General features: G+C 38.5%; 3 protein-coding genes and 1 long non-coding RNA gene across 7 annotated transcripts; 1 reads left to right on the plus strand and 3 right to left on the minus strand.

The window, feature by feature from the left end:
* Positions 1 to 680: 680 nt before the first annotated feature.
* On the minus strand, positions 681 to 11,256 carry sufu (suppressor of fused homolog (Drosophila)). 4 transcript variants are annotated; one of them, XM_008429696.1, is made up of 12 exons: positions 10,907 to 11,256; positions 10,404 to 10,538; positions 10,008 to 10,144; positions 9,117 to 9,259; positions 8,590 to 8,675; positions 7,237 to 7,309; positions 5,850 to 6,003; positions 5,646 to 5,748; positions 5,090 to 5,224; positions 2,204 to 2,342; positions 2,050 to 2,118; positions 681 to 1,954 (listed from the first exon to the last, which is right to left on the minus strand). In XM_008429696.1, the coding sequence occupies exons 1-12, from the start codon at positions 11,053 to 11,055 to the stop codon at positions 1,865 to 1,867; spliced, it is 1,413 nt and encodes a 470-aa protein (XP_008427918.1). In that variant the 5' UTR covers positions 11,056 to 11,256; the 3' UTR covers positions 681 to 1,864. The 4 variants fall into 4 exon arrangements, with proteins under 4 accessions (XP_008427918.1, XP_008427917.1, XP_008427916.1 ...); XM_008429695.1 differs by having other exon boundaries at positions 5,850 to 6,006; XM_008429694.2 differs by having other exon boundaries at positions 10,008 to 10,162; positions 10,907 to 11,239.
* Positions 11,257 to 12,321: 1,065 nt separating this feature from the next.
* Positions 12,322 to 15,278, minus strand: LOC103476936 (uncharacterized). The gene is made up of 2 exons (XR_535566.2): positions 15,083 to 15,278; positions 12,322 to 13,917 (listed from the first exon to the last, which is right to left on the minus strand). It is a non-coding gene; the product is annotated as an uncharacterized LOC103476936 (long non-coding RNA).
* Positions 15,279 to 18,488: 3,210 nt separating this feature from the next.
* On the minus strand, positions 18,489 to 22,071 carry mettl18 (methyltransferase 18, RPL3 N3-histidine). Its single transcript, XM_008429700.2, has 2 exons — positions 21,869 to 22,071; positions 18,489 to 19,618 (listed from the first exon to the last, which is right to left on the minus strand). Exons 1-2 carry the CDS (start codon positions 21,971 to 21,973, stop codon positions 18,656 to 18,658), a joined length of 1,068 nt encoding a protein of 355 aa, XP_008427922.1. The 5' UTR covers positions 21,974 to 22,071; the 3' UTR covers positions 18,489 to 18,655.
* A 225-nt stretch (positions 22,072 to 22,296) lies between these two features.
* zdhhc16a (zDHHC palmitoyltransferase 16a) lies at positions 22,297 to 26,808 on the plus strand. The gene is made up of 11 exons (XM_008429697.1): positions 22,297 to 22,429; positions 23,291 to 23,548; positions 23,760 to 23,954; positions 24,057 to 24,145; positions 24,611 to 24,639; positions 24,749 to 24,882; positions 25,016 to 25,099; positions 25,203 to 25,288; positions 25,511 to 25,634; positions 26,078 to 26,148; positions 26,231 to 26,808. Exons 2-11 carry the CDS (start codon positions 23,315 to 23,317, stop codon positions 26,331 to 26,333), a joined length of 1,149 nt encoding a protein of 382 aa, XP_008427919.1. The 5' UTR covers positions 22,297 to 22,429; positions 23,291 to 23,314; the 3' UTR covers positions 26,334 to 26,808.
* Positions 26,809 to 27,074: the final 266 nt, after the last annotated feature.

Consider the following 27,074-nt stretch of genomic DNA (forward strand, 5'->3'; position numbering starts at 1 on the left):
AACACTGCTTTCTAACTTTTCCACAATGTTAATCTTGCTGTTTTCCTTGTTCATCATGATGCTGCTTTGTTCCCTATATTTTCTTTAGATGACTCTTTAAGTTGACTGGTTGCATTCCTTTTTTTTTTCTTATGAATAAAAGTGCACACCACTCTTTTCCAGCTTTAAAGACCACAAATCGTTTTAATTCCCAGGTTTCCACATTCTTTTCTGTTGGTTCATCACATAAAATCCCAGTAAAACACATTGGAAAAATTTGGATTTTGTAAACCACTGTAAGAGTTATTCTGTCTGAAGGTTTTCTTTCAAACAATGTAAACAAGAATGAGATCATTTAAAATCCATTAACAGAAGCTAGTTCCTTGTTTCACTTAGTGTCTGGCAATCCCCCTGCAGTCAGTCTGAACCTGAAACCTAATTAAAACTAAACACACAAGTTCATACAGCAGAGCTTAATAAAAAGTGCAAACTAATTTGCACTCATTAATATTCTTCACATCCTCTGTCACTACTAATCCTTCATAATTCAATTACAACCAACACACTTTAACATTTTTCATTTTATTTTCTTGCATACTTAGGATTGCTATTCATAAACTGTTGAAGGCAGTGACAACACTGTGTCCAGCATGAGCATTCAGACACATCCAACCACTCACAAGAACCGAGATGCACAATGCTTTTCAATCAGTGATCCCGATTTATTTGTGTAATAGCTACACTCTTTAATGCACTTAGGATTACAGCCAGCCGGTTCACTCATAAAAAATAACAAAAAAAAGACATTCAGCATCTGAACTTTTCTTTCATTCTGAATGATAAAAAAAAACATAAATATGCCATCACATGCTGCATGAGCGTACTTATACAGTTAAGACATCACCAAAATATGCTGATTTTACTTTACATTTCCGTGTAGATGGGGGAATGAAATATGATACTTGGCAACTTAACCAGTTTTTTTTTCTTTTAATTATCAAGCAATGTGTTTTTTTTTAAACAATCAGGTGCTGTATATAAACGGAAAATAGCTCATAGCTCAAGGCACAGAGGAGGTCCCATGTTATGGGAAACTGATATTTTTTCTTTGACATTTCCTGAAAACCTAATGCATTTCAACTTTTAAAACAACACACCTGGTTGCATGAGGAAAATAAATGTTATATGCAACACTCTGTGGGGTAAGGCTCTTGGCAAAGAGGGAGCTACGACAGCAGCGTAGCTAACCGAAGCTCTGCGGCTCGCTAAGGCAATGCTATTGAAAGATTTGAGACACAGACGGTATTGGCAGCCACAAACTTTGGTGTGAACACAAACACATAAAAGAAAAATGTCCAGCATTTGTAAATACTATACAAAAAAAAAGGAGTAACTGAAAACAAGACCGATAAACTGGTTTGCCATTTTAAGTCCCTTTTCTAAGGCCACTTGAATAAATAGTAGTGTTTCATAAAATGTAACCCAGTTATTGCTTCAGACAGTCTCTGATGATCAAGGATGCCGTGTCAGTGATGTATATTTTAGTTGTTTTGCTTTTTTTTTTTTGTTTAGTTTTTGTTTGAGCAATACAAGCATCCCGTTTGCCTCGCAGCAAAGTTCTCACAGAACAACCATCTGAACGAGCTGGTTTGAGGCTGGGTTGCTAACCTCAAGGTATTCGCACCTCAGAGAGAAGTGGTAAACAATGGGCCTAGTCTGAGAGAAGAACACAGTAACAGTCAGAAATGTGTGGCTGATCCCCAGGATCGTCCTCCGGAGCGAAGCAGTCCCCTTGTGGATGACGGTATATTTCTACATTTTTTCGATTTGCAGCTCGTTCTGGGAGCGATGCTCTTGATAAACACTTGTCTGCATTTTCTCTGCCTCATTGCAACGGGTTATCAAACACGGAGTCTGGCAGGATGGAAATCTTCAGCTTCTTCTCTGGCCAGCTGTATTCCTTGGGTAATTTTGACTGAACACAAGGAAAAGGACACAAGAGGTGAGGCAGCTAAGCAAACCGAAAGTAAAAGATAAAGCACAAGTTGTTTTTTTTTTGTTTTATGTTACCTCATCACGAGAGCCGAGCTCGTGTAAATCCCCCAGCATCTGCTCAACAAATTCTTCAGTCAGCAATATCTATGGGGGCAAAGGACAAACACCAATTAAATGCTTTGAGTGTAAACAAAGCGCACAAAACAACTCAGCCCGTCTTTGTGCGTACCTGGAGCCAGGGCCCATGCGCCGCGTAGGGATGCTCTTCAGTGGCAAAAGCTCCTTCGACTCCAGTGGAGACAAACGTGATGGCCGTGTCTCCGTTGATGCTTTTATACGTGAAGTGTCTCCCGTGGAGTAACCTGCCCCTGCACACGATCATAGACAACGCAGCATGAGTCCTTTAGTTCATCCGATTACACCCGGCTTCATCTGATCCGGCCAAGTAGCAGGGTGTCTGCAAGTTCTGACTTACCTGCAGCATCATCATTATTTGAGTTTCAGGTCTTCAAGATTAAAGAAATAAGTGAAATACAACTTTTTTATTATTTTCCTCTTTCCCTCTGACTGCAGTATTTTTACATGCAGACTGCTGAATGTAGCAACTGTTGGCAGCTTTTAGTGATAGTGATCACTATTTTATTCTGTTTTCAAGTCAAATCTCATAAAAGAAATATTATGGAAGTGAAAAACAATTATTTTGCTTTTGCTTCCTTAACCATTTGTAATGAGACAACATCAAATGCAGAAATTTAGACCATAACAAGCAATGCAAATGTTGATGCATTTATTACTAAAATTAAGATAATTCATTTTTTTTGGACTAGAATAGCGAATTGAAACTATTTCCAGTGATAAAAAGCTCTAGCAAGATTCCATTTGATCCGAGTTTGAACCTGAACGTAGAGCGAACACATCACTGGAAGTGTGCGACGAGAAGCTGAAGATCGAAGAGGTGGAAAGACGAGAGCAGCAATCTGTCAGCAGTCACCGGGTCAGCAGTCTGTTTACTGGTTGCATTTCAGGAGAGCTCTACCTTGTGTGTTCAGCTGCTCCAGCTGAGCAGACGGACACAAAGCTGAAGGGAACAGCTGCTTTGACTCAGACTGGTTAATAGAAACACGTCACAGTAAAGAGTCGAGATATCACATCGTTCCACAGAGAAGCTGTTCTTTTTTTTTTTTATTTTTATTTTTAAGTGGAGCTACATAGCAGTTATCATCGCAATGTCAATACTGGAACTGCAAAAAGCCTGCTTTGTCGCCTTAGTGTCAGGCTAATAAACTGTAATTTGAGGATTATAAGCCTTTACTGTTATCATGCGTGGATTTTTACTGTTGAGTTTCAGAAGGCTGGACTGCTGCGTGATGTAGAGGACGAGATCAAAAGTGAATTTGCCTTGAGACGAAATTGACATTGAGAGTGAAAGAGAGGCTGAGGAAGTGTGTGAGAGGCTGTTCAATGGGGACTGAAATAGACGACCAGTGGTTTTAGTGTGCCTGGAGGAAGATGAAGACGGCGATCGATTGCTTTTATTTTTTTAAGTAGCTGTGCTACAGGTACTGTTTGGAAAAAGTATTCATGGTACACATTTCATTAAAAGTAAAAAAAATATATATATATTATAATAATTTCCAGTTGTGAGCTGAGAACGTTGCTCTGCCACATAGCAGCATCATAAAGGAAAACAATGGCCTGATGTATGTTTTTGTAAACCACCATCCCAAAACTATTTTAAGTGGCATTAAGATGATGTGACCTTAGATGATCTAAGGGATATTATGTAATCTGCTGGGAACTTCTCATAACAGTAAAGCTGGAAGCCATCAGGACCGTCCGCATCAGTTTTTATCCTCATGTATAAACGTCTCATATTTGGGTGCTCTGTTGGGCGAGGGTGCCTCAAGCATCTTGGAAATGTGGCCTTTTAAGACATTTTTTTGTTCTTTTGAGGTCTGCGCCCTTCTCTCTCAGATGCCGTCTTGTGTTTATTGGCCTGCAGTAGGCCAATAAACACAGTGGGAGCCACATTGTTTTGGCTCAACCAGTTTTTGCTCCTGAAGCCACAGGATCTTTTCAAACATTTAAAAATAAAATGACTGCCTGACTGGGTTCAAACGCTGCAGAGAAGTCACTCTGTGAGAGCTGCCACAATCCTGCCATGTTCAAAGACAGAAAGCCTTTTTTACTTTTAGCCATGATGCCCGACCTAAAATGGCAGAAATTGATCGATTTTGATTGTTTAAGCCATTGTCATAAATTGTTGATCAGCTGAAGCTCCTAAGATTAAGATTAAAACCTAAAGTCACAAACTTTTTCAGCAGGAGTTTATGAATTGTTAGTAGCATATTTACTAGAAGGTGCTTAAACAAATATTTTGAGGTCATCTGCATAGAAGATTAAATTTAAAATGTGTGCAAAAACTGTACAAAAACACAATGCTGAAGTGAATATGCGCTTTGACGCTTCCAATTAAAAGGCTCAACTAAAGGACAATTTCACAGCTTTTAAGGAGTCTGGACAGAGTTCAATTCCCTCTAGTTGCAATTCTTAAAGCATCTAATCAGTTTTCAACAATCCTGTCCAAATGTAAGTTTGTGATTTGTGGGACCTTTATGACAAACCCCCCCCCCAAAAAAAACTCAGATGGATTCATCTTCCAAAAAATAGTGCTGGAAATCTTGTCTCGACTCACGGATGACATATTAGTTGTGTGTCTATCCAGTGACGCATAACTTTATCTTAGGAAGTCGTTTTAAAAAGACAGCATTGTTTTTATCTTGGCACACTTCAAACTGGCTGCTCTCTGTAAAACTAGTCTCTGGTCTCCCTCTAGTATTAAGAAAGAATCCTACACAGAGAAAAGAATAGTTTATGAACACTCTTTCCAATACATTTATAACAATTCGTCAACAAAAAAAAAATTGATAAAAAAAAAAAAAAAAAAAAAAAAGAAAACTAGGCAACTAGGCACAACTGCACCTTTGATCAATTGAAATTGATGTTATCTATTATCACAGCGTTTCCTTATCCTGAAATGAACCTTCGATCCATTTTTTTCCTACATTTTAAAAATGGTGAATTAAGTGTGTGAGTGGTGGCGTTTCGGCCGTACCGCAGACAGAGGGGCAGCAGCGTGCCGGACTCCTGGTTGAATTTCAGATGGACGCTCTCCAGCTGGCGAGTTCGGACCAACTCATGAGGAACGATGGCTGCTGAGCTTTCACTCTCCAAACTGTCCTTTCGACTTCTAAAAAAAACCCCAAAACAACAACAACAAAAAAAACAAGATAAATTGTAAGCAGGGGTCCCTAAAGTGATAAATTTCCTGATGAAACAGTGGAAAAACTGTAGGGCGCGGGGGGGGGAAGAGTGTAGGAAATGGCAGGGCTTTGTCAGCACACGAGAATGTAGACAGATTGCCTCACAATTCCTGTCATGGAACCCACTCTGCAGGAGAAACCCAGTTCTAGAGAAAGGAGGAAATGAACAGAGACAAGCCAACGTAATATGCCGGTATCTTGGAAACAATGGTGATATCAGCTCAGATGTCAGCGGGGTTCTGAGTCACTGCGCATGAAGGAGGCATCTCTCTCTCTCTCTCTTTCTGGGGCCCGTTGAGCTGAGCAGAGCCCATGCAAGTGTGTTGGTGTGTGGGAGGAGAAACTCACTGAGCTCTGTCGTGGTTCTGCTTCTGACTGCTGATGGGTGGCAAGGCCGCCTTGCTGTTAAACTCCAGTCCTTTTCTCAGGGTCTCTCTGATCTGCTCTGTGTCTGTTGAGTGGAATAAGAAAAGAAGAGCTATGAGCTACTGAAAGCCGCTTCCCGCCTCAGTGTTTTAGATTTGCTCCTCTAGTCTTTAGGAGATGCCGCGCCTTTGTTTGAGAGCCGGCGAGGCTGCGATCCGATGCAGATGGACCGGCTGTCCTCCTCGTCGTCGGGAGGTCGGCTCAGGTCGTCCCACACACACTTGGCACTCACGCCGCTCAAGTTAGAGCCCTCGGTTTCAATACCCTGGTCCACTCTCTCCTGCTTGGATGTGCAACAGACATACGCAAACATTAACACTAGCTTAGGTGAAACTCACACGGGCCAAACATTTTAGAAGTGCATCTCAAGAAATAAAAAAAATATATATATTATCAAAAAGTTAAGATTGATTTTATTCAGGAAGCGTAGCTCATTATCTGGGTTCATTTACACACAGATCGATATCAGTGGTTCATGCCGACTGATAAACTGAACGCCGTCCATGTGAACAATTGTAATTATGAATGTGGCAAACTGACCCGACTGTGCATGTGTGTGATATGTCAGGGAAGCAAAACTGGTCTGCTGATCTCTCATCCTGTAAGATGACATATCAGCAGGAACATCAACAGCACACGGCTTAGCCTGTAGCTTTACCGTCCCAGCTCCACGCTCGAGAAGAGCAAGGCAGGTTTTACAGCAGCCGGCGGGGATGTGAGAGGGGCGTCCCGTCAGGCCGTCAGTTCCCAAAACCACGGGAAAAAAACAAACAAGCAGCTCATAAAGGCGCATGTGGGGTCAGTCTGACCTCTCAGAGAGAGTGGGAGGCTTAATTAAAGTGTGGTAACTTCTCAGGCATTATTAGAAGCTGCATGGGACCATTCTGAAAACACTTCTGTGTTTGTTTTCATGTTTAGCACAGACTGAAAAACAACTTCTTCTGCTTTTTTTTTAGGGAAATATTACAACTCTGCATGTCACTACTTTTATTCAGAATAAAGTCTGTCTTTGGTACCTTTGGCAGTGATCACATGTGCCAACACCTGATTGGATTAATTAATTTTGTGCCCATATGAACGATTCATTCTGAACATTTAATCTGAATAGATTTCAACCCAATCAAGAAATTTTTGCGTACGTAGACACAATTCAGCAGTTTTACCATGATTACAGAGGTTATAGGATTTTCTGAATTAAACATTTGTTGTTGTTTTTTTGCAATATTCTGATTTTCTGAAAATGTCTTTTTCAATTAGATGCAACTAGAAATACTAAAGATTAACTGACGTCAATGCGACTTACAGCGTATCGCTCAATATGAGATGAACGTTTGACTTTTTGAATTAGATAGTGGAAATAAATTAACTTTTTAATGCTATTCTAATTGATGAAGATGCACAAACAATTCCTTAATCTACTCTCAATAAATTTTTAATTCATAATCTTTTAACCTTCAACCAGAAGCAAAATGCAGGAGTAACAGTATGTGTGCAGATTTGAATGAAACCTTACTTGTAGATGTGGATCAATTTCAAAAATGGTTTCCCCTCTCCTCATGTCAGTGATGAGCCAGGGGCCGCCAGCTCTGCAAACCAGACAATCAATACTTTTTTAAAAATTTTACTCAGAACTGTAAATTTGTCCAGCTGTCCGGTCAGTTTTGCAGAGCCAGATGATTTTTATCCATTCCCTCACAAGATGATCTCACCTTGGCACTCACTACATTCAAAGTGTTTCATCACCAATACGGTGCTTCGTTTTGACTCATCAACACCCACGTTACTGAAAGAAGAGCTTCTCTGTCTTTCAACTTTAACCTTTTTAGCTATGAATCAGAACATTAAATTGGCGTCAGATCATATTTTAACTCATTAGCAACGCCGCAGTTATTTTTGTCGGGTTGTTGCGCTCAAATGATCTACCAGCACGATGCGTCAGATTCATCTGAACAGTTATGAGATAAATTAACGCCCACACTCGCTTCACTTCAGCAGCTCAGACTTCTCTAGGTAAATGTTAAAGTTCAGATTAAATATGTAAAGGTCTAATTTATTGATGCAGGAACCTAAAGCTGCAGCACAAAAATGTATGCATACCGAGCACATACCCAGCTGCAATTAGGCTGAATTTATGTTTATAAGGGACAAATTTTTTTTTCATTAATTAATAATGTAGCAACAAATTATTAACCTGAACAGTGCAGCAACTCTGATGTAATGTTTCTCAGGTTCTCTAGAATAAAACATGCATCCCATATTTTCATATTCCTCTAACAGCATCTAGTGTAAAATATTTTTGCAGCCCCAAAAACTGCTTAGGGAGAGTCTACAAAGAGTTCCAGATTTCCATTAAGTGTGCATGCACGCTTCCCAGATCTTCCAATATAATGAGGTCGCATTTAATCTGCAGGAAGCAGGTTCAGTCCTAAAACACCCCGCCCAACAATCCACAGAGACTTAAATATCTACTGCCAAATGTCCTGTAGCAGTTACTTCAAGCCCCCTTTCAATATTATTTCAACAGCTGAACAGATTGCTTTTGCACTTCAATAAGACAGTAACTATTATGCAAACAAAACTCCTTGCTTTCAGCAGCTGCAGTTAATTAGCAATTTCAACCTCAAAAGTATTATTCAAAGATAAAATATATATATATATACCTCAACGTTTGTTTTTGGAAACTGTTCAGAATTATGATACCAACATCCATAATCCTAAGAGCTGATGGTGCTGTTTTCAAGAATCTGTTCTGATTGAAGTTAGACATATGCAAACTGCATCAAATTCTATAAACCAGTCAAAAAGCTATGCAATAAATCAGGATAATGACTGGGATTTTTTTTCCCCCTTCAACAGTTTTACTTACACTTTGATTCCACGCATCAGCTCCAGGATGCCCTGTCCATTCCACTGCTGGGACGCCTGCAGCTCTTCCGCGCACACGCCCACAATCTATAGAGAGCGCAGAATTTCATAAAGTATAGCAGGAACTCATGCAGCATGCAGAATGTTGTTTATCGTTTTCTTCCCCCTTTTGTTTATCAGACTTGATAGACCTGACTTGAGGTAAAAAAAAAAAGCAATTCGAACTGTGCATCTCCACATAACGGTATGAAAGTCTCATGTCAAAACAACTTTTTTGAATGTATTTTTGGGAGCTACAGAGGTTAAATCTGCTGACATTCAACTCTGTCTGGATTCAGGAACCTTGTGTTTCTCAAACTAAGTGCTACCTTTTCTTCTGATGGATAAAAGGAACGGCAGCCAACGTTTGAAAGCACTGAAAGCAATTCGTCCCAATCTCCTAATTAAGTACGACTCCCCAGCCTCTTCTCAAGGCCAACGCTGTACGTATAGTGAAGTTGTTTATTCGTGTGAGGTATTGAAACCCACCTGGAGAAAGCTCACGGTACCAAACGGAGTCTGGATGGGGTGCATCTGTGGGTCTTCAGTAAGCAACATGTGCTGAATGCGAGACTCGCTGTTATCCAGTGGACTGTGCCATGACACATGATCTCCACTACAAAATGTGTTTTCTACAGAAACAAACAAACAAAAAAAAGAGAACATATGTTTCATAAAGTGAGAATTGCACTCATCTCTATTCTTAATTCCCCAAAGGTGATAAAGAAAGAGCAACAATAGAAGAAAAGTGTGAGAAAAAAGAACAAAAAGAAGTGAAAACAGGGATGACACTGGGGTCCAGATGTGGAAACACATTAAAAATGGATTTCCATCTGACTGAATCCATCTACTTGGGAGGTAATAAACACCTTGGGAGGTAATAAACACACTGTCTAGAGAGGAAAGAAAACCAAGGGAGAGAAGATGGCCAAGAATCAGCATTGAGTTAACTTAAGGGCCCACCCACAAGCAAATTGACCCCAGCTGGAAAGCAACGCAAAGAACCTTAGATGTCCTCTCTTTCTGCAAGACTTTATCCAACTTCTCTCTGGTCGATAAATTAAATTTTTGGACATTAAGTCAATAATTGAACTGAAGCATCAAAGGGGGGGAACACAGGCAACAAGACTTCCTGGGAATCTGAGGTGCTGATGACTCTTCCATCCAGGCACATTGAAATATATCAGCCTAAGAACATATTCTGGAAACATGCATATAGAGGCAGTTCTAAAATTAAAATTATCCAGTGAGTCTAATAATGGCTGAGCAAACACAAATTAAAGTCCAGAAGATATCACTGACTACTTCAAAACTGCAGAAACTTTTTTCCCCCCACTGTACTCTTCATCAGAGCCATTTTGTAAGATTTATAAATCTTACCTGACTGGAAGACATAGCGAGCCAAGCCTTGCATGAGTTCTGCAGGCCACGTTGGAGGTGCTGTCTCTCCCACTTCTCTCTTGAGCCTGAAGGTAAGTTCAAACCCAAATCCGCTGGGCCCGTCCGTTCCTGTAAATCTGGGGGGAAAAAGTGGCCTAAGAACAACAACAGTAACTCCATGTTTGTTTAATCTTAAGTGCAAGGGATTGCTAAAGTCACGATGCATGTCAAAATCAATAAACTGCCATAACAATAGGTGGTTATTATGTAAAGTGTTAACCTTTCTAGGTTTTCTCCCCACACAAAATGCATTAGTAAAAAAAAAAAAAAAAACTCATAAATTAATAGAGATAAATTATGTCAAATGTAGAAAAATAGTACAAAAAATGAACTTACTCGTGGACCCGATTATCTCCATACAGGTCACTGAGTCCAAAGCTTACATAGTGCCAGTGTTCCTGGACGTCCTGAGCCGCACAGCCCATGTTCCTGTACATGCTGATATAGTCTAAGGGGTCTGGTCCACCAAGCCTGGAAAAGGAAAACCACTGACCATGTAAAATTTTCTTTTTGTTGTCAGTGGACTGAGCTTCTACAACAGCCGATTTCTTCTTTCTAAACGCTGTAAACCACAATATAAAACTATAAGTAGGATTAAATAATTAAATATTGCTTATTGCTTTCATATGTAGTGTTTGAATCAAGTTTGTGTCGTTTTGAACTTGTTTTCTAAAGATATTCCTGGATGTTTGTTAGCTTAACTGTAAACGTTAGCATTGTGCGCTAAGCTAACTTAATGATATTTCTTAGCCTTTGACACACAAACTTTTCCTACTATTTTCTAGAATATCTACTTATGAATATAACTCAGACCAGCTACAGCATATCGTGTTACCTACCAATATTTAACAATGGCAGTAACTTGCAGAGGGTTGGCCTGATCGGGGTAAAGTCGCCGACATTCCCCATATATTGCCTGCAGTCCGGGAGGAAACAGTGGCACCAGCCCGTGGGCTTGCGCACCACTGTTAGGCCGTATTTCATCCATACTACGGCCTCGAATAAACCGGGTTGTTCTCTAAAAGTAAAACCAAAGTGTATGGAGTTTGTATCGGTTCTCCCCGATGAACAAAAGTAGTCAAAACTACACCATAAAAGTCCCAGAAACAATAGTGCGACCACTTTGCTAAACTCTTGTTGCTCCTGCTACACAAAAAAAGCTCTAACAATTGGTTGGACAAGGAGATCTACGTCATAATACTGACGGGGAGTTTTAACCAATAAAACATGGAGTATAGGATTAGTGGCTGATTATGATTGACTGATTCGCTGTGAGTGGGCGTGTCCAGTAGCAGGGTTGGGATGGTGGGTTGGGCATTGAACGTGTAGAAGCTTCTCCGGAAACTGTGCGTTGTTATTCGTGGTGGTCGAACTGATGCTTTCATAAAGTATATCAAGCCCTATTTATTAATTGTAAAAAGAAAAACAACTTCCCTTTTTGGAAGTTCAAATTAAACATGAATTAAACGTGTTTGCAAGGAAAATAATATTACGTTATAATATAATTATAATTAATTAATAACTATGTGTAATTATATTATAGGAAATAAAAAGAAGCAGTCATGTTCAGTAAATTGGATTATTTTATATTAACTAACTCAATTCACTAAGTGAAATGCATTAACTATGCATAAGGGTGTTTTCAAACCTTATTTATTTATTTTTCTACAGTCAATAAAAGTACAGTTTAAGATTAGACCAATAAAAAAATATTTTTACAGAAATGTGGCCTTAAAATGAGAAAGTATAATTATTGATTACTACTGTAAATATATTCTAACATCGCAGAATAGTTACGTATAAAATAATTGTCTTAACTGACAATATGATGACAATTGTAAATGGTTTATATGATTAGTAGTTCATGTTATATTAAGAATCTATCACATTTTGTCAATAAAAAATTAATTATGGCATTTGGCTTTTTTAAGTGATGCATTATTATAACTTTTACATTTTTATATGAATTAAATTATTATATATTCAATGTATATTAAATTTTGAATGTATACCTGCAAATTGTCCTGGTTTATTCTTTAGGTGATGTTGTACATATATATATGTGTAAAGAAAAAAAATGTAAAGAAAAAAAATTCTTGAGTCAACATGAGGTTTGCATTCAGTTTAAATAGTACCAGAATGATTAGGACATCTGTTGTGAAAGTCCAGATCTACGCAAAATATTTTTCTGTACTCAGACAGGCCATCGTTTTATTTAAGATAAGTAAAGACAAGAAGGAAATTGATTTTTTTCTTTAAAATATTTTATTTTAAAAATCTCATGTCACAGGGATAAAATTAACAACACATACATAAGTTAAAGAAGCTGTTTCACACCCTTCCTTCCTTGATCAGAGTTGATTGTGGTGTACGTGTTTCACAGAATCTTTTACTAACAATAGCAATTCAACTTTGTGTAAATGAAACATGGGGGGAGGGGGGTCAGACTTTGTGTGAAAAATGCTGCACCAATAAAGATTAGTTGAGTTGCTACCATCCAATTGTTAAAATAAAACCTGAATAAACCCGAAATTAAACTCTAACTATGTTAATTCTTTACAGGTTGTTTACGATAAATTTGGTGTGTTTCCATCATGCAATGATTATGCATGCAGTGGTACAAGAGAAACCACATTTCCTATGCCACATGATAAATGGGGTATTCAAACACAGAGTACAACCCCCATGGCTGACATCCATCTACAGTGTAGCTCGATCTGTGTGAAATAAACTGTATTCAAGTTGTACAGTCACTGTATCCACCTCTGATTTTGTTTAAACTGTGATCAGAATGGTAGAGAATTGTGTAGGTTCACAGTGATGTTTACACGGTTAAACCAAAAGGTCACAATTCCTATGAGTCAAATGCCCTGAGAGAAGTACTGTGTAGTAAATGGCAACAGCTGAAACTGTAGCGACAACTCATTTCGTACGAGCAGGCCTAACTTCTTTGTGGGTGGAAGTGAATAATAAGGTGAAACTACAATTAATAACCTTCCAATGTGAAACATTCAGCTTTGATCTCATGATGTGGCAATCCTTACGTTATGATTCAGGAGGATATTATGAGTATAACATCGATATTTGCTGTTTCAGTTTTCATTGCGGTTGGTTACAAATTAATAACATGAATATTCTTTCCAGCTACGGTGTTTCAGAAACTACATACATTTCTCATTGCTCTTGTTTTTAAGCAGTTTTTGCGTATATTGTTTCATCTGCAAAAACAGCTAGCAAGAGCAATTTTCAATTTACAAACACCTCATAGAGTCCTTTGCGAACTTTGTAAAACTTTGTAAACAACAGATTAAATCAGTTGTAATTTCTGCTTACAGTTTTTACCTGTTGTCACAAATTATAATCATAGTTGTCACAGAATTCAGTCCCAAATACCACAGGAAAAGCAGGAACAACACATATGAGGCAATATTGCATCATAGAATAAAAAAGAAATAAAATGAAATACAATTAAATAAAAACCAAATGTTACACACTTTTCTGAAATGCAACAAAAACATTAATTATTTACAATTATTATTCAATTTCAACTAACTGCCAGGAAAATAACTCAGGATTTTAGGCAACTTGGACTTCCAGTTCAAACACACAAATACAAAAATAGTCTGTATTCAACACTTATAGGCCTACCGGTATTAATCAATTTAGATGATCATGAGAGCTGCTGTCGGACTCCGTACAACGTGCTGGACAAACCAGTACCACGCCAAAAGAACTGGATCCATAGATGACATCTTTACATGCCACCATCTATGGAATTCAGTTCTCACAGCGGAGCACTTATCAGCACGGCGTCCTCAGAGGCGTCCTGATCCTCGAACGGCAAACCTGTCTGAAGAAACTCATATGTCAGTATAAATTTGTTTAGATTACCACTCAGTCAGTCAGTCAAACACAGCAAAAACATCACAGAGTATATATATACTGTTCAAAAAAATAAAGGGAACACTTCAGTGTTCACTTAAATGTTAAAGTGTTCCCTTTATTTTTTTGAGCAGTGTATATAAATAACCGCAACATAACTTCAGAGTTAAGCAAGAAAAAGCTTGCTTACATGGCGAACAGAGTGACAAAGCGCCCATCCCCATTTCTCAAGAACAGCAGTGTGAGGATGAGATGATAACATCAACGCAGCTTCTTCCATGGTAAGATTGAGCAAGAGACGATTACTGTGGTGACTAAACTCAGCCTCACACAGCTAATAATGATTGTTAGTGGAGTATTTATAGCAAATATAGACATGCTGTAGCTTCAAAGTTTAGGATATGTTTTATCAACGTGAGGCGCAAAATTGAAATGTGCATGAACAGTTTATGGGCCAGACCTGATTAAATAGATTCCATTCTGGAGTTTGGAACGCCCCATTTCAGGACCTCCAACTTCTGCTAAACTCAAGTGTTCCTGGAAGCTCCGCAAAAACGAAAGTTTGTCCACTAACTGATGAGGGTCATGGTGCTCCGGTCAGGAGATGAAATGAATCATCAGTTACACTGCCAGGAAAGGAACTTGCTGTGGGTCCGTGTTTTACTGACACACACAGTGTAAGTAAATGAGTTTGATATTAACGTGACTGCTCTGGACTAAGCTGAAAAACTTCTCATCCAAGGCCTGGAGTCAATATTGATAGAGACGGTCGAGATAAACGCTAATCTCAAAGCTATTGCATTGATGATGGTTTATGTATTAAAGTCTGTGCTCTCTGAGGGTGCAGTACAGTATAGAAATCCCCCTAAGGAAAACCACACCTGAGCACATTTGGGAAATTCAAACCTTCCTGGCAGTTAAACAAGGAAGCAACCGGTTCTGCGGGCCGGCTACTTGACAAGAAACATCCATTCATTAAGAAATAAACAAGAATTAATCGACGAAACGATAAGAGTTCCTGATGGCATTCAAAAACTGTTGCATTTGGTTTCGTTTTTTAAAATTTTTTTTATAGAAACTCTACACTAATATCCACATCAAAATTTAACAATGTTGGATGTTTTACCACGTACCTTAAGAATATCTTCCCAAATCCTGGCTGTATCAGAAAAGTATTTCTTCATTAAAGCCAGATTTTTTCCCGTGTGTACACACACACACACTTCAGGAGTCCTTGTTTGTTCCACACACACATCCCTTCAAAGATTCACCTGCCTTTCCGGCTCTCCCTGCCATGACCTCCAACTCTCGAGAAAATATGAAACACAGTGCCTGACATTCGCAGCAAAAGTGCTTAAATACGGACCTTTCACTTCACCCATCAAAACCTCCCTCCTCTCTGTTTTTCATACACTCCCTCTGTACGGTAAGCCTGACAGTCACTTCCCAGTAAGAAGGAAGCAGTGGGTGTGAACAGCACGCCCCCTCACCATGAATCAACACATAATAGTTTCTGAGGAAAACCATCTGACTTGCCCTGCCCCCTGTTCCCATAAAGTAAGCAGGGGAAAGGCTGTGTCTACTCGACGAACCAGGAATTCCCCCGCAGGCCACAGAACAGCTGTCAAGATGAGAGGAGATGACGAAGTGGACACACTGGAAGTTTGTCGGTCAGTTCATGCAAACAGAAACTGTGCTAGGACAACCCTATGTAACATACTTGTTGAGTGCCATTTAACGCATAAATGTATTTGCACAATAGGGAACTGGAAAGTCTGCTCATACTCTCGTGGGTGTTTAACAGTACAGTCATGTAAGAGCTGCTGACATAATGTTTCCAAAAGATTACTGTAGTTCTTTGAGCAATAGCTGCACGGATGAATGTGAAAATGCCTATACTCGGATGGATTTCTACCAAACTGTAAGAAAAACTAGGTCTCCTATAACTTTGTTTGCTGCTCAGACAAAGTCAAACATGATAGTTTGACTTTGTCTGAGCTCTATGACTTCTTCATAGAGTCCTATTGTTCAGCTTAGTAATGGGGGAAAAAATAGTTGATTTCCTCATCCTCCTCACCTGCCTATCTTAAGTACAAGCAACTAGTCTGGACTTGGTGTGTTCTTCCTCAGAAAAATCCCTCTGAGATTTATTCACTGGATTTCCTTGTTCTGCACCAAAAGGGGATTCCAGAGAGTTGGGAAACTATCACGTAGTTCCCTACCCCATGCTTGGCTACACGTCTATGCACATTTCCTGGATCCTATACATGCCTGAAACGTGTCAAGACTCATTGTTTTGGAGCAGGACCCATTAGGGTCATATATCCTGAAGAAGAAAAAAAAAAAGGCAGTACAGAGACCCCAAAGAGATCCCCCTCGCTATTGATGCGCTGTGACGCCAGCATCCACTTTCAAACTCTGTCCCTAGGCCTGCGGGATAAGTTGCAATTGACATTTTGCGCTGGATGGCCGAAACAAGCTGGGCTTTCATGCTGGTGTTTGAACACTGGGGAAAACACTTGCAAAGGTCACTGAGCCCATTTCCTTTCTGTCTTCCCCATGCATCTAAAGACCTGGAACACCACCTTTTAACATCACTTTAGTTCCTGGCATATTCAAATTTCTTTGTAGGAAGTAAAAAGTCGAAAGAGAAACCCAAGAATGCATTTTTTTTAAAGTTTTTTTTCCTATTTCTTATTGAAATTCTAAAAAAAATTATATTTCTAAAAATAAAAGATGCAACGAGAAATCGGCCGGTGACTGGAATGGGCAGAGTTTTTTGCTTGAGTGGCTCTCATTGGTGTTGTTAGTTGGAAGCTAAAATTCAGATTTTTCTTTTTTCAAGGTTTTGTTGACTCTAGTGCCTTTATTTGAAAGTAGTTTGACAGGAAGGAGGGTTATGAGAGACGAGAGGGGGAAGACATGCAGAGAATGTCACCAGGCTTGGAATTGAACCTGCAACCACCAGCATGAGGACTATGGCCTCAATACATGGGTTGTGCGTTGCCCCTGCACCACCACAGCACCCCTATAAAATTCAGATTTTTCTATACGTTTTTCTGAAAGTTAACGCACAACACCTAACCCCCTAACAGGTCGCACTTATAACACTCCTCTGTGTGGATGTTGATACTGAGGGAAAATGATTTTGCTGGAGGTTTTTGTCGGTATCAGTTAAGATGTTTCAAAATGTCGTTAGAGGAAGCACAACAGGAGAAACAAGCTACTAGGAAGGAAACCATTTTCTGCAGAGGCATGCCGGCTGTTCATTCATGCAAATACTTTCAAGCTTTGGGGGCTGGGAGCATTTCAATAAACAGCAGGAAACTGACGTATTACAGCACATATACACCAATTGACCCTTTTAAAAAAACCAACTATGCTTGTCAGGGAACTTGGTGGAATAGTTGGCAAACTTTTGGGAATTTTACACTCTACAGGAAATACACGCTAATGTCTTCAGTTACTATCGCTAACAGCACTAGCAATACTGAGCATTAAAATATGATGCTAACGAGAATTTAAAGTATTACCTACATAACCGTAGCACATTGAGGTTTGTTTTTATTGTCAAACGCTGCAGTTTTACATTTAAGCTCTCTTAAGTACAAAGTGTAATGTCTTTTGGTCTAAATATAATTATTGGTTGTTCACAAGGGCTGCTATAAATTTCTCATGGTAAAAACACCAATTTCGGTGCATAACATAAAGATTTTACACCAACATGTTTACAATGACCTGATGACTTTTATTGAAAAGTGAATGCAAACCAAACTCCCCCATATTCAGGTTTACCAGAATAGGAAAAATAGATTCCCCTCCTTTAGTTACAACACCATGACTGTCCGTATTGTCGGGAATATTTCGAAACAGGCACTTTGTTTTGTTCTGTAAGTAAAAGAAACGCCTTCTTTCAGCCAGCTGACTGGCTTACTCATTCTACATGGGTCATCCCTGGGATTTGAGGAAGTTTGTTTGAGCCTCATGACATAAGGCGTATTTCTAAAATCTCATTTTAAATGGTCCAATGGTAATGGTAAATGGCAAATTTCGAATTATTCTTCTTGGAAAAAGTTCAATGGAAACATTTTTAGAATTTTAAAACGGTTTTTTATAACCTCTGTATAAAAAGATGTGTAGCCATGCAGTGTCTGTTTGTAACAAAAGTCTGCTTCATGTTCCTGTCAAGTTACAATAAGTAACTCTAGCTCATAATTGTAAATCAGAGCTTTCTTCCAACTTGTACCTTGTAAAATAAAATAAAAAATTAAAAAAACTATGCTAAATTTAAAAGGATTTGGTACACGTCTACATATTGAGTTTGGCAAAAAAACCCAAAAAAAACAAAGTTAGTAAACTATATCTGGACTTCTACAGGAAATTCTAATGTTTTTTTTCTTTTTATTGCAGAGAAACTTCTCCGCCACAACCAGTTGTACCACGATGCAGACAGCCTTGAAACATTGGGCTGCAATATTATTATCCAACATGTTACTACAAAAGACTTCAATGTATTCAAAAAGGTTTTTAAAAAGGTTTTATTTTTTATAGTCTGCAGAGACAAAACTGTATCAGTCAGCCACAGCCAGAGCTTCACAAAATCTGTGACTGGAAATCGGCTATGAAGACTCTGATTAGTGCATCTCTAACACACTCATTTAACAGTTTGTCCATTAATAATTTCAAAACCAGCTGACGTTTCCTTGTCAGTTGTCATTTTGCTTTTTAAAACGCAGCACCACTACATGTCTCTGCAGGCCTTCGGCCCCATCCCACAGGTGATCCAGGGAGAAAACGCCCCTCTGCTCCACAAATGTCTCAAACAGATGTAGCCCACCACCGACACCAAAGTAATGTGATTTGGTGGCCAGGTAAACCAGACCGCTGGGTGCCAGCAGTTTGTGCAGCGTTTCATGTAGGGCAGGGTAGTAGCAAGTGTTGTAGATTGTTTCTGATGTGAATATAATGTCAAATTTGGGCGGTGGTTCTTTCTTTAAGACCAAAGGAAGAAATGTCCTCCAGTCCCCAGAGTAAAAGAGGCACTTCCTCATTAATGGGTGCTTGGATAGATCTGTTGCTCTTTTCTTAGGAGGGGGGCTGCCAGACTTCAAATCCTCTTTCCCTTTCTCTACACAACCGTCTTCTTGTTTTTTTCCCTCACCCTTCCCCTTTTTCTCACCATCACCCTCTACCTCATCATCCTCTTCACAGTTTAGAATTACGTTTGGCACAGTGAGCTGTTCGATGACTGTGCTGTTATAGTCTTGAAAAAGGATCTGCCTGGCTCCTCGCTTCAAGGCCAGTATTCCCAACAGCCCCGCTCCACAACCCAAATCCAGCACTGTTTTCCCACTGAACGTTTCTCCCTCTTTTTCCATTATCTCCAGAATGTCATAAGTGCACTCCCACACCTTCAGGCCGCCCTCGTACACACCAGAGATGAGATCAGAGTTCTTCTCCTCCCTGCGAGACAGGATTTTCTCCCTGTCCTCTCGCTCTGAGGCCGTCCTCTCGAAAACGGTTTCGTTGAGGAAGTGCAGAGGAGGAAGGGTTCCGATGGTAATTGTTTCAAAGACTCCATCAGTGAGGAGGAACTCGGGGTCAGATGGAGGAAGGTGCTCTTTAGCCTCTTTTACTGGACCGGCTGGTGTATTATCATCAACTTCTGCCTGCAACAGAAAGCAGCATGCTTTAGGGAATGAAAGAGCCGACCGCGAGTTTCAGTCAGAGACAATGTGTTTGAAATTCAAATGAAAACTCTAAAGAGAACATGAAAGAAAAACTGATTGAGATTTTGACTTGAGTAATGGTCTAGATGTTTTCCATTTTGTCCAAAGGCCCTTTTAGAAGCCTCTGTGAAATCATGGCAGCACATTATGACAGAAAGTTAAGAAAGCCAACGCTTTGCGGCTTTGGCTAACACCAAATTCCTCTTAGGTGGTTAAAAACTTTACATAAACAAACACAGAGTAGAGATCCATCACCACAATTGATCAAAACTAAGAACTCATTTTTAGTGTACAACTATTACAACCAACTTTGATGTGTTTTTTCAGCGATGTGTTTTTTCATAGCATGACAGCGGACAACCTTTGATTTTTAATTCAGTACTATTTTCCCTTTGTCGTAATCTATAAATTAATCAAAATTAGAATTGACAGGTCAAAGAAAACCGATAATCAGTATCGTTCAGGAAAAGCCTCACAGCAAAAATGTTTTAGATTTCTAACAAGAAACCCTAAATACTAAAGAGGGCATTTATGTAAGCTGTGTTTTAGCTTTAATGTTACAGGTAAAGCTAAAAGCACATCTAATAGATATACTAATTTAATTTACAACATTGACCAGTGAACGTGTTAGCCCAAATTCGTGAGTTTTTCTCTGTCAGCTTTCTTTCCTACTAATAATAATACTAATCTAATGATGACATAGTGAGCTGGCTGACTGGTTGCTAAACTATGACATGAGATTGCTGATCAGCCTTGTGATTCATTATGTGACTTAAAAACACTTTGCATATGTCATGTGGATCACACCCACAGCCACAGAACAATTCTGGTAACAAAAAAAAACACAAAAGCTTCCATCATGCCTTAGTAGTTTAGTGTCTGCACAGCTAATAATGATTCATAGAGTCTACCATCAGTAAGAACGCCAACGCAAACTGATTTTTTTTCTCTTTAACCTTTCGGTGTTACGGGTCTCCTATTGGAAAATAAATGAACTAACGCTCTCTAGTGGTCAACAGCTGACATTTCATTACAACTTTCCTTTTTCTGTAGCGCAAAAACAAGAACGGTTTCACTAAAATGTCTGAATTGCAAGCTTTTGTTGTCTTTTTTCTATTACTAAGATACATGGCTTTAATTTAAATAGCGTGTTATAAATAACTAAGGTGGAGAAAGTATGTAAAAGATTTTGCTATATCAATAATGTGAAACCACTAAGAGGTTCAATGTAAACTGACAGCTACTGGTGGAAAGTAAGCCAAAGGACTTTTAAATGCTCCTTCCCTCATCAAAATAGTTTAAAAGTCAAGAAGGGCTCAAAGCATTTGATGTAAAAAGAATAGATACTTTCCATCCATATAAATCCTGTCCCTCACTTTTGACTGATTTCTAAAATATTAAGATACACATCGTCATGTAAGAAAAAAACAGAATGAGAGTGAATACTGCAATCAAAAGAGTAGCCTACAGAAAGAAGACTGCAATCAATAATTTTTTTATGTTTTTATTTGGCCTTTATTTATGAGTCTGGTAAAAATATTTAAAGAAGTATTAATGAATTTGGGACCTCCAAATTTTAAACACAAATGATCTGGGTGAAAATTTAAACATGGAGAGGCCTGGGCCAAGATGAAAAAAATAAATAGTAATAATTAAATGAATTTCCAAGTTTATATGCTTTTAAAAACTACATTATTCTGCAAAATGACCAGTAGGCAAAACATTACTAAAATAGTCCTAAATTTGATATATATGTTTTTTTAATATAGTCTAGAAATATATTTTCATCTAAAAAAGTTTAAATGTATACCATATGTATTTTTTAAAAATATGGCATTTCATATATTCTGTTATAAAAAAAAACAGCTTAAATTTGATAATTTTTTTGATTTCCAAACACAGCAGTAGCTGACTCGCCAGTAGAGGGGGCAAGCAGAAACCGTGGGTAAGTTCTATTTATACAGCTTTTATTGTGGAAGTAGACTACCAAAACAAAAGCTGAATAACAATCTTATTTCCATGCTAGCTGGTACGTCGTGAATAAAATTAGAAATAAGTTTTCAAATGCAACTTAATAATCTGTTAGCCCAGTGCTATCATTATCTTTCCAGCAAATTAGACTTCTGCTACTCTCCCGGGCAACTAAAATAGGCTGTAAGAACGTAAGATTAAGAAACAAACATTACTCACATATTTAGCTCCATCGTCTTTGCCTCCGCTTTGCACTTTATTTCCATCCACTTCTTGAGAGGCGTTAGTTTGCCCTGAAATGTCGAAGTTAAAACAAAACGACATAATGACAAATCAACCACGACAGACTGCCGCTAGCTAGGTAGAGAGACAACTGCACATGTTGACCACTCGGGAAGACTTCAATTCCCACAATTCCTGAAGCAAATGACCAGTTTTTAGATTATTCGTTGATTTGACAAACTTGTTGTATGATTTTTTTTGAATTATATTGGATTTATAGTGATAAAAAGATAAAGGACAACATTCAAAAATAAAAATTAGAAACGAAAATTAAAATCTGATGTGAGTTTAATGCGCAGTTCCTGACTCAGATAACCATGATGCATCGAAATAAGTCTACAGAGCATGCGCAGTAGTTCCAGGTCAGGATTCAGCGGCGTTTACTGACAGGTCCGATAACCCACTCTGGCACTTAAATAGCAACAAACCCGCTTTATCTTCACTTTAACTATGACGTTCTTAAAGGTTAATTCGACTTATTCCTCTTCACCATAACAGGTAAGTTCTGCAAATTTCTATTAACGTTGTCGTCAAATGTCAGTGTGAGCCGCAGTAAACACTGGTATTCAAAAGCTGTCTATGACATTCAGACAAAAGGGATTTGGTAGTATTTTATGTCGCAGGGAGACAGTTAACTGGCAGCATGAATTACGCACAACATACTGTTATTTCATAAAGAAACAATTAAATGTGATTTGTTGGTCATTGTTGAATATCCTGCCATTGATGGATGAAGTGAGTGTGTTGGTGACAGAAATCTGCTGTCCAATAGACCACTAACTCTCCCTTTCACCTGCGCAGCCACAACAACCTCCACCCAGAAACCACCCTGTGGGAATGCAGTCAAGCCGGACTGCCTATCCCGTTTTTTTGAGATGTTATACAAATATTTGCTTTATACTCTATTGAGAATTATTTTTAGTTAACTTTATGTCACTTGTCTTTCTCATCTCCGACTTTAAAATGTTTTAATGTGCCTAATTATGGTCAGTTGGGCTCTGAATGAAATTGTGAAATAAATTTAACAAGGTTCAAATTGATTCTAAGACAGGTTTCATGACATGATCAAAAAGATGATCCTTTTCAGATATTTATTAAACTGCAAAAGTATGTTGTTTGATGCTTTTATGGACTAAAATGCTGGGCGTTTTTATTTTTTATTTATTTATTTCATGAATATAAAGTTAAACAAATCTAGTTGATCCTCCAATCGTTAATCAAAGCCATGATGGGACAATTGACCAATTTACAATAGTTTTGTGTAAGTATCACAGCTTTAATGGCTTTAAGGTTTTGATTTCTTTATAAAACGTAAGTTTTAAAGACTGTTAACTCTGCATCTTTATTTTTTCTCTGCAGGTATCTCCTCATCACAAATGCAGAATGCGGTGCAGTCCTGGTTCCGTGCTCCACCTGCTTTTCAGCGGGCGTATACGATTCTGCAGCAGGCGAGGGAAGAGCAGACTCCCCCCGTGGCTCAGGAAAATATGGGCCTACGTGAGGCTGCTGGCGCAGTCGCTTTGTTTCAACACCCTCACAGACTCTGATGTAGTGTTTGACTCCATCTTTGAACCAGTGTTTTGGACTGTGGATTATGTCACACGCTGGTTTGGCTTGGTGAGTGAGGCTGTAAATTTAACTGTGTGTGAAGACTTCTCTTGAAAGAGTATCTCATTCTTTTCTCTTGTTTTGGACAATGGAGATGGTAGATTTAATTATTACTGAATCAGGAATCTGGGAGGCCGCTTTTAGGACGGCTTTTCAAAGGTCAAAATTATCCTTAAAGGCAGAATTTTGCATTCATTATTGTGCTTTTTTTTTTTTTTAGGTGTTCGTTTGTCTGGTTGTGATACTGACCAGTTCCATTTTGGTGATAGCCTACATAGTGCTTCTTCCTCTCATCTTAAACACTTACTCCCCTGCATGGATTGCTTGGCACATTTGTTATGGACACTGGAATCTCATCATGATCGCTTTTCACTACTACAAAGCAGCTAAGACCTCCCCAGGGTATCCCCCCACAGTAAGCTCTCAAAATCTGCTTCTCTGCAGAACAACCAGTTTAGCTGTGCTGCCTTTTTTTTTTTGCTCTTTAAAGATGCACAATGCTTTCTCTTTCTCGTAGGAAAAAAATGACAGGCCGTTTGTGTCGGTCTGTAAAAAGTGCATCATGCCTAAACCAGCAAGAACACACCACTGTGGTATCTGTAACAGGTGAGTGAATGTCTTTACTCCTTAGTGGTTGATGTTTTTTCTGTTTTGTTCAAGTTATTCATGTGTATGGCTAAATGTTTGAAGGAAAATTTTGTTTTGTTGTTCCACTTTGTCTTATTTAAAGTGTCTGGTGCTGCAGTTCAATTTTATTTTTAATTGTTTTTATTTTAAATTGGTTAAAAAAAACAGATTTAGATTATATTAGTTTATAGTTATTATTATTAATTATATTTATTATTTTCCATAATTTGTATTCATTTTTTCTTATGCGAGTTTTTTTATTTGCTTAGTTTTTATTTGTTCAACTTGGTAACCAAACTTGTATAAAACTTTATTTATATTTTTTTTTCTGGAATTGTGCTTCAGACCATTATCTGTGGAAGAGGCTGATTTTGAATACACTTGGAATAAAGAACTTGCCACCGCTGACTGCTAGTAAAAGTACCTTTTTTGTTGTCCTTGCAGGTGCATTCTGAAAATGGACCATCATTGCCGTATCCTTTGTCGTTTTTAGCTCCATTGATTGTATAAGCTTTTTCAGAAAGTTTATTTAGAGCCTGAAAGCATTTTTTGTTCTCGTTTTCCTCAATTTCCACCTGCTAGCTTGGTTAAATAATTGCGTGGGTCATTTGAACCACCGCTACTTCTTCTCTTTCTGCCTCTTCATGAGCCTGGGCTGTGTCTACTGTAGCATCAGCGGCAGAAACCTGTTCCTAGACGCATACAGCGCTCTTGAGGTCAGACAGCTGGCCTGCTGCTTTCTCCTTGTGGTCCTTGCACTTTTTAAAATTTGTTGTTGTTTTTTTTTTCAATGAGGTAAATTTTTTGCTGCCTTTTTGTCTTTCACACCTGGGCGGGCTGCTCTTTCAGCGGTTTAAGCATTTGGATTTGGAAAAGCCAGGCATTCCTGTAACAGGGATGGGACTTCTAATAGGGCTTCTCCCGTCTGGCCAGGTATTAGCTCAATAACAAAGAACAGTCATGTGATTAAGCTAAGGAGTGGTTCCTTTATTCATTTGATTGGTGATTCATTTGTACTTTTTTCTGTTTTGATAAGACCAACTTCCACACGCCTGCACCTTCATACACCTTTAAGGACAGGATGATTCATAAGAGCATCATCTACATGTGGGTTCTCACCAGGTAAAAAGTGTTTTCGTTTATCAATAATTATAACCTACTCTGAATGTAGGGAAAAGCCTCAAAACAGACTAAAGTCTTTGCTCTAACTGGTTCCACTCTTCTAATACAACACCGCTGTCACTTTGAGATTGATGGCAGGCTGTGGTTTTACTTAGATTACAAGAAGATCTTGTCTTGTTGTTTTTTGCAGTAGATGAACTAAAAGGTATTTTGTTTCTGCAGCACAGTGGGTGTGGCTCTGGGAGCTCTGACTGTTTGGCACGCAGTTCTCATATCCAGAGGGGAGACGAGCATTGACAGACACATTAACAAGAAGGAAAGACAGAGACTGGCAGCATGGGGAAAGGTATTCAAGTAATCAGAATTTAAAAATATATGCCCTATATTTGCCTCTTGATTTCTTATGTTTTATCATTTTTGTCACATGCAGTTTTTTCCCATTGTCAAGCTAATTTGAATTTCACACAAGATAACCTAAGTTAATACAAAATGCTGAACCTGAACTCTAATTTAACTAATTAGTTAATGGTAATTGGCTACATTTTTGTAGCAGCAACAGTATTTGTACTTTTCTGTGGAAAAGTACAAATACTTTTCCACAGAACTGTTCCTAATAAGAATTCCTAGAAATGTGCTTGAGTTAATCTGATAATAAAACACAATTTAAACCCCATAACGCCAATGGTTACAAGTGGTTTCTTTTCAAACTGGATGAAACCGTGTTTTTATTTTATTTTATTTTATTTTTTTAACTACTACTTTTGTTTGTTTTTTTTTCTAATTTGGCAGGTTTACAGAAACCCTTTCAACTATGGCAAGCTGAACAACTGGAAAGTATTCTTAGGAGTGGAGAAAAGAAGGTGTGTTTTCATTGTTTGTATAAACTCGCCGCTCAAGTTTTTATCTTAGATGTGATGTTTGCTTTGTCTCTCTCGTGTTTAGTCACTGGGTGACACGCGTCCTGCTCCCATCCGGCCACCCACCACATGGTGACGGTTTGACGTGGGACATCTTCCCAGTTAGAAAGGACTTGATACCTGTATGATGGACTGCTTCAGCAAACCTGTAGCCTGAAATCATTGCTATATCAACCCATTTTTATCCAGCTGGCTCGCATGGTGGCTCCACTGGGCACCATTGACCTCCATTACCTCAATAAGACAGGGACTGCATATGAATTATGCAATATAAATATTTCTTGCAAGCTGATGCTTCTTGAGTTGGAGCTACAATGATGCTGACTGAATTATTTGTTAAAATGTCTTTAAGGTAAAATATTTAAACTCCCCCCCTTCCCCCCAATTTGTTCAGTGTTTTAAAGAATGTCAAAGAAACGCACTAAAGTTGAAAATGAAGTGGGTTGTTTTTGTTTTTCTATTCCTGTATTTTCCATGTTAACTTATGAAAAGCCACTCAAATGATAACCCATGCTTAAAGCATTCAATTTCATCCAAACACTACCCTGATAATGTTCTCTGTACTTTGCATATCTTAATAAAATTTTATTACTTTTTTAGAAACCTTTTGTCATTTTTTTAATATTGTTTGATATGATCACTTTTTTTTTAAAATTTTTTTTTAGAAATGTACCTTTTAGCTCTGCTACGCCATGTTTCAGCTCCAGTTGCGTCATTGTTTTGATCGGAAGCCAGACTGGGTACGAGCATGAGGGGGAGATTACAAGAGATGCACTCTGCGTTTTTATTTATTTATTATGTCTGAGATCAGCAATGAAATACTGTAGCTCCCTTTCCAATTTAGATTGGTTTATTTTGTGGATTTAGTG

Source organism: Poecilia reticulata, linkage group LG15 (genome assembly GCF_000633615.1).
Source record: "Poecilia reticulata strain Guanapo linkage group LG15, Guppy_female_1.0+MT, whole genome shotgun sequence".
NCBI lineage: Eukaryota > Metazoa > Chordata > Actinopteri > Cyprinodontiformes > Poeciliidae > Poecilia > Poecilia reticulata.

Excerpts from the sequence above, each read along its gene's own strand:
- zdhhc16a (XM_008429697.1), top strand. The coding sequence starts at position 23,315 with ATGCGGTGCAGTCCTGGTTCCGTGCTCCACCTGCTTTTCAGCGGGCGT. Across the intron at positions 23,955-24,056 it reads CCCCAGGGTATCCCCCCACA|GAAAAAAATGACAGGCCGTT; the intron begins GTAAGCTCTCAA and ends TCTTTCTCGTAG. Across the intron at positions 24,640-24,748 it reads GAAAATGGACCATCATTGCC|CTTGGTTAAATAATTGCGTG; the intron begins GTATCCTTTGTC and ends TCCACCTGCTAG.
- sufu (XM_008429693.2), bottom strand. The coding sequence starts at position 11,055 with ATGGATGAAATACGGCCTAACAGTGGTGCGCAAGCCCACGGGCTGGTG. Across the intron at positions 6,007-7,236 it reads AAATTGATCCACATCTACAA|CAGGAGAGAGTGGACCAGGG; the intron begins GTAAGGTTTCAT and ends TGCACATCCAAG. Across the intron at positions 1,955-2,049 it reads AGCTCGGCTCTCGTGATGAG|TCAAAATTACCCAAGGAATA; the intron begins GTAACATAAAAC and ends CCTTGTGTTCAG.
- mettl18 (XM_008429700.2), bottom strand. The coding sequence starts at position 21,973 with ATGTCGTTTTGTTTTAACTTCGACATTTCAGGGCAAACTAACGCCTCT. Across the intron at positions 19,619-21,868 it reads AAGACGATGGAGCTAAATAT|GCAGAAGTTGATGATAATAC; the intron begins GTGAGTAATGTT and ends TTTCTGTTGCAG.